This window comes from Pecten maximus, chromosome 3 (assembly GCF_902652985.1).
Source record: "Pecten maximus chromosome 3, xPecMax1.1, whole genome shotgun sequence".
NCBI classification, from domain to species: Eukaryota; Metazoa; Mollusca; class Bivalvia; order Pectinida; family Pectinidae; genus Pecten; species Pecten maximus.
Window position 1 is genome coordinate 24,408,012 of NC_047017.1, and position 12,313 is coordinate 24,420,324.

The following is a 12,313-nucleotide window of genomic DNA, read 5'->3' on the forward strand; positions in this document are numbered from 1 at the left end:
TTAAAGTTTAGAATTTCATGACAATTAAAATCTAAAGCTTTGCACACTTCTCCTTGTGGGTGAATCGCTGACTGAACTAATCAGAAAATATTAAACGGAAGCACATTTACATTTTCCCCCCACAAAGATCAAGATGAATTATAATCTTCAGATAATTGTCAGGTTTTCTTTTCTTTTTTGTCTTTTGTCAATCAAATAGGAAAATAAATCCAGAGGAAAACCAATGGAAATATGTTGTCATTCTGGACATTCAAAGTGTTTTGTTCGTTTTCTTGCTAAGTTTTTGTTTAAATCTCTTGATAAATCTTTGTTTCCTTTCCTGGGCCTCAGCTCTAAAATGGAAACATTGAGAACCCTTTAATAACCACTCTTCAATTTCCGTCTCCGTCACATCAGCATTCTTGTCAAACTCAAGGGTGATCTTAAAGAATGTTCCAAATCAAGTTTTGTAAAAATCCATTCTAAGGGATTGCCTAGGTTTCCCATTTGCTTTGACATCATTGATCCCATTTATCCAAGGATGCTGTTGATCAAGCTTGGTCAAAATCTGTTGGGAAGGAGACACTAATATTGTTGCTAGCGGTCAAATCCCCATTTTATGTAACAATGAGTCTCCTTTACCTGATAATTCTTCAAACTTTTCTAACTATTGATGTTTATGTAACAGGTCATAACTACTCCATTGGATTACCTCATACAATGTACCTTTCTTCTGATAAAGTGTTTTCTGGAACTAGAAAATGTCTGGTAGACATAAATACTCCTGCTGCCACTTTACCGACACCCGAAACCTCAGCAGTTCCTGACTATTAGCTAGTTACATTGCATCAGGACGGGAGGGGACAGGAGGGGATGCGACATGACAGGGGACGGGACGGACATGAGTAAACTATATGCTCCACCCCCTTCATGGAATTAAAACACTGATTCCCTACCATAATATAGTGTGATAAAGAAATGTCAAACAGAAGGAGCAACATTCATGATTATCTAAACTGGTGTTTGTCAATTTTTGATGCAGGAAAAAACATGTTTTCATTGTCGAATTTGATGACAACAGACAAGACGTCATGGCACTAAGCTCACCTCCTGTACCAGGTGAGCTACAAACAACAATAAATAAAGTTTTGATATGACTTGTTTATTTCATAAATACAACAAGATTCTATGCTCAGTTGAACATATTGTTATAGATCTCTGTATTTTAATATGACACTGGCAAACTATCACCCTCCTCATCTTGTGTGTGTTTCAGTGATTGTTTGATTTGGGGTGGACAAATACAACCACATGAAGAAAATCATTACTGATAACTTCTACAATATCATTATCATAGTCTATTTTTCATATTATGTTGTTCAGACTTATTGTAACCAAATTTCTTACTATTTTTATATTTAATACTTTAATTTCCAGATAAACAATATCATTATCATAGTATGTTTTTCATATTTATGTTGTTCAGGCTTATTGCAATATTAAACCAAATTTTATTTCATACTATTTTTATATTTAATACTTTAATTTCCAGATAAACAATAAGGTTACCTATACAAATATATTTGACAACAGCTCCTGTCATAGCAAGCTAAAAACTAAAACGTCTTCAATTTGAAGAAACCATTTGGCACTAACTAAAATATAACATGTAAGAATGGGAGTTTGGTATCACAACACAATCAAATGAATACTTTACTGTGCCAAGGCTATGTATCTGTTTCCCATTCATACAACAAAAGGTATGAATACTTAGGCACAGGATTCTCACTAGTTACAACACTTTTTGAGTGTGTCTTATATATGAAGAATGAACACTATACTATAGTCTCTTGCCTGCCCTGTTTTGTAATAGTCTCTTGCCTGCCCTGTTTTGTAATAGTCTTTTGCCTGCCCTGTTTTGTAATAGTCTTTTGCCTGCCCTGTTTTGTAGACATTAGCAGATTTCTGTCTGAGGAATCCTCTTTAAGTTGATGATGGCTTACATAACTGTCTCTATTTATTATGTGGAAACCTTCTGCCATATCATAAACTTACACGACTGCCTCTTCCATACATCTAACAGAATACTGAAAGACATCTGTAGTATGACCACATCCTCTGTAGTATGGCCACCCACAACCTCTGTAGTATGGCCACCCACAACCTCTGTAGTATGACCACATCCTCTGTAGTGTGACGACATCCTCTGTAGTGTGACCACATCCTCTGTAGTGTGACCACATCCTCTGTAGTGTGACATCTTCTGTAGTGTGACCACATCCTCTGTAGTGTGACCACATCCTCTGTAGTATGGCCACATCCTCTGTAGTATGACCATATCCTCTGTAGTATGACCACATCCTCTGTAGTATGACCACATCCTCTGTAGTATGGCCACATCCTCTGTAGTATGGCCACATCCTCTGTAGTATGGCCACATCCTCTTATATCACACGGCAATCAACAACCACTTCACGAACCACACAAATGCCTCATGACGCCATAATTCTTGCATCATCCTGTCATGTAATTAACAGACCACATGTCACATGACTCCATAACTCTTGCAGCATTCTGTCATCTTACAGACCACCTGAATGTCACATGACCTTAAAATTCTTGCCATGTTGTCAAGTCATGTTAAGACCATGTTATTGTCCTTAATATACATCAGTGACTTGTCAGCTTATAGACCATATGACTCATATGGTCATTTAAATGCATCTTCAATCATGCTGCCAAGTTCCAGACTTTCTGATAGTTACAAGATTGCTTCAGTGTATCACACAGCTGCCTGCCAGGCGGTAAGGATTCTCATCACAGTCCCCACAGAGAGCTGGGGTAGATTCGCACACAGCACTGGTAGTGTAGGAGCCCCTGGATATACAAACAATTACAGTCAAGAACATATCACTCCACAGTATCAAATAAACTTCAAACTAATTTTGATTTTCGTCCTATTAATTTTCAATTTTGTCCTATTGATAAATAGGCAAACTTTTTACAACAAGAGGCCCATGGGCCTTAACGGTCACCTGAGATTTGAAATATTTCAGTTTATTTAATTGACCCTTTTTGCCCCCCCCCCCCCCCCCCCCCCCCCCCCCCCCTATCAGCCCCTAGGGGTGGGTCAGTCAGGGCCAACATATGCATATTATTAAACTTTCATTCCATGCTGAAAATGTTAACAGAATGAATTCCAATAGAAATCAAAACAAATCAGTCAAAAATGTGATTTCCCTATATAAACTATAGTAAAATTTACCCCCTCCCCAGGGTCATGAAATTTAAAATTTCAATAAAGCACCATAAGACCCTTCAAACTATAAAGAGTATTTGATTCCACCTTATTTCAGTCTTGAGAAGAAGATTTTTTGAAATTTCAGTCAATTTGGCCCTTTTAAGCCCTGCCCATCAGCCCCGGGGGGTCAGTCAGGGCCAACATGTGCATGCCATCAAACTGTCATCCCATGCTGACAATGTGTACAAAATTAGAATGAATTCCAAAACAAATAAAACAAATAAAAGTCAAAAATGTGATTTCCCTATATAAACTATAGTAAAGTTTACCCCCGCCCCAGGGGCAAACTTGAGACCCCAGGGTCATGAAATTCACAATTTTGGTAAAGCACCTTCAGACCCTGCCATCTATGAAGTGTATTTGATTCTATCATATCTGAGAGTAGAGAAGAAGATTTGTGAAATTTCAGTCAATTTGGCCCTTTTTAGCCCCGCCCATCAGCCCCTGGGGGTCAGTCAGGGCCAACATGTGCATGCCATCAAACTGTCATCCCATGCTGACAATGTTTACAAAATTAGAATGAATTCCAATAGAAATAAAATAAATTAAAGTCAAAAAAGTGATATCCCTATATAAACTATAGTAAAGTTTAGCCCCTCCCCAGGGGCAAACGTGAAACCCCAGGGTCATGAAATTCACAATTTTGGTAAAGCACCTTCAGACCCTGCCATCTATGAAGTGTATTTGATTCTATCATATCTGAGAGTAGAGAAGAAGATTTGTGAAATTTCAGTCAATTTGGCCCTTTTTAGCCCCGCCCATCAGCCCCTGGGGGTCAGTCAGGGCCAACATGTGCATGCCATCAAACTGTCATCCCATGCTGACAATGTTTACAAAATTAGAATGAATTCCAATAGAAATAAAATAAATTAAAGTCAAAAAAGTGATATCCCTATATAAACTATAGTAAAGTTTAGCCCCTCCCCAGGGGCAAACGTGAAACCCCTGGGTCATGAAATTTACAATTTTGGTAAAACACCTTCAGACCCTTCCATCTATAAAGAGTGTTTGATTCCAGCATATCTGAGAGTAGAGAAGAAGATTTTTGAAGTTTTAGTCAATTTGGCCCTTTTTAGCCCCACCCATCAGCCCCTGGAGGTCAGTCAGGGCCAACATGTGCATGCCATCAAACTGTCATCCCATGCTGACAATGTTTACAAAATTAGAATGAATTCCAATAGAAATAAAATCAATTAAAGTCAAAAATGTGATTTCCCTATATAAACTATAGTAAAGTTTAGCCCCTCCCCAGGGACAAACGTGAAACCCCTGGGTCATGAAATTTACAATTTGGTAAAGCACCTTAAGACCCTTCCATCTATGAAGAATGTTTGATTCCAGCATATCTGAGAGTAGAGAAGAAGATTTTTGAAGTTTTAGTCAATTTGACCCTTTTTGGCCCCGCCCCTCAGGCCCCTGGGGGGTGGGGACCATATAATTTACAATTTTGGTTGACCTTTAGCCATAGAAGCTTCCTGTCAAATTTCATAGAATTTGGTTGGTGGGTTTTGGAGAAGAAGTCGAAAATGTAAATTGTTTACGAACGCACGACGGACGACGCACGACGACGGACAAAAGGGGATTAGAATAGGTCACTTGAGACTTTGTCTCAGGTGACCTAAAAATTCAATTGGATTTTTAAACAAAGCGAAATTTAAAGACAAAATTAACGAATAAATGGGACTACAAGCAAACCAAACATACCCTCCACAATGACTTTGGAGATCTGTGCAGGGGTGGGAATCTCGAACCAGGACAGGTAGGCGGAAAGGCGTGAGGTTTCTTGGCCTTTCAGCACCTCTCCCTGTAGGTACTTCACCAACAAGTCCATGTTGTCTGTAACAGAGTGCAATACCAGGATTAGATTATATACTGTGGTATATGTATTTTCATGTAGAATTAATTGCTGTTGCTAATAGGCACACAGATAAATTGAATCATATAAATTATAGATATAATGCTGCATCACAAACAATTAGACAATCAAAATTTCCAAACAAGTCAAAAACGTTTTACTCTCTACTCCGCAATTCATATGATGATAAGGAAATCTCAAGAAATAATTTTAAGATGAACTGCTGACAATGAATACAAGCCAAGTTATATTTTCAACAAAAGATGTCTAAAAATTTCATTTGTGATGCATTTTCATGCCAACTACACTTCAATAAAATCACTAACACTTTTTGCAGCTTTGTTCCATGACTCACCTGTTTGCCACCTGTCTAGAATGTTTTCCAGCTTTGACTTGAGAGCCATGAGAAATTCCAGTTTCAGCAACTGTTCTGATGTCGTCTCCCTGTCACCCAGACAGAACCTGCTGCCATAGTAACTGAGGACCAGTTTTAGCTGACACACTCCAGCTGTCCTCATCCCAAACTGTGTCCGATCCAGTGACTAAAACAAGCAAAGACAGGTGTTACTACAATTCTAACTGAAATCTTAATAGCAACAATAATGACCTTGGATTCTTAACCATTACATTACTTTACATTACGACAAAGTTATTTTGGTATATGCATGTAACTGATATAGGTTTCACTGTAGGCAATGGACAGATGAGTAAGGTGTTGATTAACTTATCAATAGGTGAATAATTAACTTATCAACAGGTGAAGTCTACACCTGTGTAGGACGACATGTCAGCAGTGTAAACTATACTTACCTGGTGGAGATCTACATAGGAAGGAATCGATTCTGGCTTTTCTTTTGTCACACACTCATACACAATGGAGGACAAGATCTGAAGGAAATCTACATCCTGTTGACAAAAATATCAAAAAAATTAAAATGTAGATTATTTGACATCAAGAGTAAATAATTCTATCTTGATTTTTCTTCCATAACAAGACATCACATACAATACTATCTCCTATCATCAGGAATTGTGTGAGTTAGGAAGTAAGTTCTTACTAATTTGCAAATTATGGTTTCCATTATATACTATGTAATGTACCTTCATATTCTTTGTGTTGAGGAAGTATTCTGTCAGAGCAAGCAGTCTCGGGTCTGAGGTAAAGGCTTTCACAACATCAGGCTGGAACAAAAAAATTGTTATTTTCAATTTGAAAATATGCGGGTAGTAACACGATACAAAACCAAACCAACACAAGGAAAACTCTAATGTGGAAACCATCATCTCAAGAAATGAACTGATTATAAATGTATCAAATCCTGAAAACATTTTTGATGGGCAAGATTATGTCAACATTTTTTTGTAATTCTAGTGCTTCTTTCAAAAACATAAAACCACAGAACATATATGTTACCAAAACATGTTTGCCTATGAAACTACCTGTATGAATAAGCAGAAATGTGATAGGCATTTATTTCATATAAAGTTAATATCTTCATTATTTTCATGGTAGTTATCTGTTTGTTTTTTTTCTGATGAAAAATGAATAAAGAGCTATATCTTGTAGAACAGGTGATGGTTTTTTTTTTACACTGCATTCAGTGTGAATTCTCAAAGTTTCCTTGTATAGTAAACATCTTGTAATATAATTTCCCATTGGAGCAAGCCTTGTGTTCTTTGTTCTTACTGTAACCTGAATAATTATATAAAGTTTTGAAAAATTACGATATGGTGTATACTTGGAAAGCTATGTTCTGGACCATAAACCTCCAAAATCAGACTATTCCTGTTTTCAAAGAGAACAGTAGGTTCACTGGAAGTTTGTTTTTAATTCATAGGAACAGAACATGTACAGGTGTGAAGAAATATACGTAATACATGTATAAGTGAAATGACCAGAGCCTATAAAACTCATCATCATTGTCCACCTACCTTTACTGAGGAATGACTTGAGTGGTCACTGGTCAAAGACTTGGCCAACATACTTCTGTAACCCTAATAACAACAAAAACATTTCAGCTTATTTCTATGAATAAATTAATTAAACAGTCTGTGACAATAGATTTACAAATAATCAATATTTGAATGGAATGACATTTTTTCTACAACCATGCAATAAAATCTTCAATGTTGCATTTGAGAAATACCTTTGGATCTTCTACATAGGACAAGTGACCTGCCCGCTGCTTGACATACAAAGTACCGTTGTTTTGTAACACCAGTCTGTAACACAATTAATGAGATAGATTAAATATTTAAGTACTACATATATTTAAACCTACTAGGATTCCTTTTAAAGCTCTTTGGTTTAAAAGGATATTCCATTCAAATATATGTCCTATGGAAGGACTCTAAAAAAAAAAAATTCTATGCATGGTTGGTGCTGGGAAAGGCTTATGAAATGGCACTGTGTGAATCAAATAACTTTTTCCTGTTTCACGAACCTTTATTCCTCCCATTGGTAGATAATTTACTATAATAGGCCTAACCTTAACAGTGCAAAGTGTTGTCAGACTGTTTATTATCATAGTAAAACACAAGTACTGAATCAGATATACAGATGCCCCAATATGATGTCTACTTACTGTAAGTTGTTCCAGTTTTTGTTCAGATGGAATGTTATAGGCCAGTATCGCGGTCCAGTTATCTTTACCTACAAATCATATAGAAATCTATTGATCTCCAGAGTATAAAACACATACATCTACTATTAGATACAATGAAAATAGTTTGCATTGGTATTTATTTCATACATATTGACAATATTTATGTATATTAATTATGCTTACCTCTTCTATGACATCCAGTTCTGGTAAAAGGCAGGGTGCCGATGTATTGAAGGAGACATTACTGTATACATCTGTATCCTGAAACAATCAAATTAAAACTTAAATACATTAAACAAGGATTAGCACTTAAATACATTAAACAAGCATTAGCATTTACTTGCATGTCATTAAACCAAGATTAACCCACATTGGATGTAGGGATCTTTCCAATGCATTCATAGGTGTAGCAAAAGATTATGAATGAGATTTCTTTTTACTTAACTCCATGTTTCAAAAACCTTGTAATGCCTTTGACCACAGACCTAAAATTTGACCACAGACCTAAAATTAATTTACAATGTACACAACACAGGGCATTTTGGCATGATTTTGCTTCAATTGTATCAAAGTATTTCTGATTGAAAATCTCCATTAACCAATGTTTCAATCTACAAACAGCTCTCTTAAGATTCATACCTTAAATCTGACTTCCATAGGTACATAACAAGGGTGTCCTGTGTCTACATCGCGAGGAAGGACAAGGCGAGGGTCAGCAGCCATCACATATAGGTGACGCAAGGCCTGTAGATGGTACCTTCAACACAACAATGTCACTCCATTCTTACACGAACAACGTCCAAATGTATCATATAATAGAGGCCATTAACTGTGTAATGTTGTTGTTTAGTACAAATGATATGGCGAACATACAATTAACACACAACTGAGCCTTGTAACTTATGGGTAACACTATTGTGATGTCATACACAATTGGCCATGAAAAATATGTCTTCCCACAATAGGGAGAAGCATTGAAAATACATTGTATGCCTGTTACTTGAGTTATGATATAAAGATAATCTATATATTTTACCTGTCCTATACCCAAATACAAACTGGCTGGCTGAAAATAGACAAATCTTCAAGCATCTGTGTGGAATACATATAATCTATATGATAAATGGCCATATTATTTTATATAAGCTATCCTGATAATTACTGACTGAAACAAATGTGGGTATATATGAGGCCATTCAATGCTCACCTGTTGTCGTTACTGTGAATTGGGAACTTGGGATAGAAAGCACACAGCATCACGGCTATACAGTCTGATGTGGTCTTCAGCGAGTACCTGAGATACAGATACACTGGGACATGTATTTTAATGTAACAGAGGTTTTTAAAAAATCTAAAACAATTTTATATCTAACAGGAAAAGAACAAGAAGCTTTTTAAACTGAACTGATTTTAAAATGTTCTTAAATCACAAATAAATCCAAACATAATTGGGCACCTCACTTCTACAATTGATTCATATCTCATGCTATCAAGAACATGTATCTTTTCTCCTGGAAACATTAGACTTACCTGCCCCCACCTAGGAAGAGCAGCCCCAGGGACATACTGATGGCCATGTGCGAGCCATACATCACCCCTAGACTGTGGGGACCAACACGAGCCCGTAACATGCGACACATACGAAGGATTTCTAGATTACCCGTCCCTGACATCACCTAAAACAGATCAATACAACGTACAGTTCAGAAGTAAATCAAGCTAAGATGGGTATAAACATTAATCAATGGTCTCCCTTATGTATCAAAGTTCAACAATCTGTAGCAGAGCATCCATATTTTTTAACATTCAGCTATACTGTAAGGTATTCAAACCTTTTTTTTCTTCATTTTTTTTAATGAGGATTGCAAGTATCTATTTTAAAAAGCCATCTTACTCCGAAGTCCGAACAGAGAATGCATACCATAGCCAGGGCCAATAGAATGGACATCATCGTGTTCTCAACTGTGATTTTCCCAGCTTGTTCTACATGACTTGGACAGGACACAATATCCAGAGACATACGCATACACTCTTTCTGCAAACAACCAAGAAGACAAAGACATAATTATCTAAATATTCTTCATTTAAGTATAATGTTGGCAATTTACATAAATATGATCGACAACACTTACTATTGAATTTAAAATGAAAGAGTCCATTAAATTTTATATTATATCAATCTAAAATAAAAAGTTTCTGAAACTAACCATGCTTCATATCTTATGAAAAATATTTGTGACACTTAATAGTTGAATTAATAACCAGACAAATGTGATGTCTCACCAGAGTATCAAATGCCTGTTTGTTGGCTGTCCCAGCAAACTTCAGACCAATCACCATACATCCTCCACCCACGATATTGCAGTACGCCTGGCTACAACATGATATTGAATAGAGGATATAAGTATAGATTTTTAGCCTTTCGTTGATCCTATTCTTTTAAAAATACTGAATGAAATTGATTGACTATTAATCTTGTCATCATGTTTAAGTGGCCATTTGTAAAGTAGCTGATGTAAGAACAAATTACTCATACATACAGGCATCCTCTTAATGTCCAAATGTCAGTCTTACAATTAAATTTACATCATAACACATATTTGGTAAGAGTTGATATTACATATAATATTACATATATTTTTTCTTACATTGTAAAACATATGACAAGCGTGATTCATTTTTATTATTTTTTGACAAAATTAATAAATTTCCTAAAAACAGGTTTTCATGTCAACGTATGTCATAAAATAACCAGTCATATACAACTGAAAATTCTTCTTTTTTCTCCAAAATTTAATCTCAAACACACACTATACCTCATCGTCTCAAAGTCCACAGGTGTGTCATCATCCTGGACATGCCCTTGGGCAAATGCATATTTCTGAATGATCTGGAAAACATTAAATTTCATTTCAATATCTATACTAAGTTTATTTGACCCGCCTGACAAAGGAGCACATCTTCAAGCTTTTAAACTGTATATGCCATTTGATATTTTACAAGTTAAGTTGAGTCAGCTGGTAATTGAATTAATAAAATTACTTCTTTAATGAAATAATTCAACATTAAACAGTTTCAAACACATTGATTCACCATCTTATTTTGTAAAACACTGATTCACCAAGAAGTATAATTTATAATATAACAGAGATTTGGAACAATTACGCAAATTTTGACTTGACATAAGCAAGATAAGGACTTACCGGAGGCAAGTTACCAGTTAGCCACTGAAACGTTGGTATTACAGAATCCCACATGACAAGTCCACGGCTCAGTGTCTGAAAACCAAATCAATGAAATGTAAACTCTTAATACTGGATGTCCCCTACCAGCCCAACTAAAAATAGCAGCAGTGACCTTGAGCTTGACCCAAAAAATCTAAAACTTGTTTTGTGAAGTTTGATCAAAATCCCTGAAGGGATGAAGCCGCTAGAGTGGTGGCAAACTTTGTGTTACATTGTGTACATATATGTACCTACATCCAAGACAGATGGGGATGTAAACTATAGTCCCCCTGCTTTCACCAGTAAGGGACTAATAAGTGTAAAATTATATGATCTGACATGATGTGAAAATAATCTAAACTTACCCGTAACATAAGAAAGTCTGGTCGGACATGATCAAGCATAAACTGTGTATCAGATGCAATCAACCACTCCGCTACAGCACTGTAGGACAGGAAAAGTGTAACAAAATTATTTCTAAATTCTTCAATGCAGGGCAAAATTGGACTAATATTAATAAATAGAAAATTGTTAAAAGTAGTATCCATTCTGGTCCTTGTACATTAAGTTTCACTTCTTGTCAGAGAGCAACATTAAAGCTATTCCAGTAAAATATATATCCAATGGGAAGTCTCCAGAAATAAGGAAATCCTATACCTGGTGGGTGCTGGAGAAAATGTGTCTTATGATATAGTACTGTTTTAATAAATTCATTTCTATTGGTGGTTTCTGTTTGACAAGCCTTGAGTTTTCTTGTTAAGTAATGTTTTACCTGTTTAGCCCTTAATTGATTTTCTGACTAATTATTTCATTACTATTTTTTTTCTGGCCTATAAACAAAGACTTTTGTCTGTTATTTCACCTGTTGTTGGTTTTGAAGTAGAGCATGCCAAGAGCTAATGTAGCCCCAGGAGATGTCACATCCACATTTACACTGTCACCCTCCTGTAACAAACAAGGGGAGATAATTATATAACAGACATTCTTTGTAGGAGGTAAAGATGCTATTTCATCCTTATGTTATTATGTACTAGAGACATAATCAAATTTTTATCAATAGCCAATGTCAACTTGACAGGGAGATTAGACAGATTTTAATATACTAGGAAAAGTTATTTTTAAGGAAAGGCACATCTGGAGGACAAATCTGCTTCATTTATATTATTGTTATTTTTAGTCTCAATACATTACCTTGATTTGACAGCTTGGTGACTTGTACCTTTCTTTATTGGGCCCACTCTTTAAAAGAAAGTAAATCAAGAAATGTTCCACAGTATTTTCTTTTTTTTTTTAAGTATTGTACAGTTTTATTATCTAAATCCAAATCTGGCCTTTTTTGCAAAAAGTT

General features: G+C 35.8%; 1 protein-coding gene across 1 annotated transcript in view; it reads right to left on the reverse strand.

The window, feature by feature from the left end:
* Window positions 1-1,125: 1,125 nt before the first annotated feature.
* LOC117323663 (anaphase-promoting complex subunit 1-like) overlaps window positions 1,126-12,313 on the reverse strand; it is a 34,784-nt gene continuing 23,596 nt past the window's right edge. Inside the window, exons 35-53 of the mRNA XM_033878994.1 lie at window positions 12,157-12,204; window positions 11,828-11,910; window positions 11,331-11,409; window positions 10,945-11,019; window positions 10,558-10,631; window positions 10,025-10,115; window positions 9,663-9,776; window positions 9,272-9,417; window positions 8,949-9,035; window positions 8,381-8,498; window positions 7,925-8,002; window positions 7,721-7,788; window positions 7,283-7,358; window positions 7,068-7,130; window positions 6,237-6,317; window positions 5,946-6,041; window positions 5,491-5,677; window positions 4,985-5,116; window positions 1,126-2,856 (exon numbers count right to left, since the gene is read on the reverse strand). Of these exons, the coding sequence (XP_033734885.1) occupies window positions 2,762-2,856; window positions 4,985-5,116; window positions 5,491-5,677; window positions 5,946-6,041; window positions 6,237-6,317; window positions 7,068-7,130; window positions 7,283-7,358; window positions 7,721-7,788; window positions 7,925-8,002; window positions 8,381-8,498; window positions 8,949-9,035; window positions 9,272-9,417; window positions 9,663-9,776; window positions 10,025-10,115; window positions 10,558-10,631; window positions 10,945-11,019; window positions 11,331-11,409; window positions 11,828-11,910; window positions 12,157-12,204 (1,791 nt within the window). The 3' untranslated portion in view covers window positions 1,126-2,761. The remainder of the gene's footprint in view (window positions 2,857-4,984; window positions 5,117-5,490; window positions 5,678-5,945; window positions 6,042-6,236; window positions 6,318-7,067; window positions 7,131-7,282; window positions 7,359-7,720; window positions 7,789-7,924; window positions 8,003-8,380; window positions 8,499-8,948; window positions 9,036-9,271; window positions 9,418-9,662; window positions 9,777-10,024; window positions 10,116-10,557; window positions 10,632-10,944; window positions 11,020-11,330; window positions 11,410-11,827; window positions 11,911-12,156; window positions 12,205-12,313) is intronic.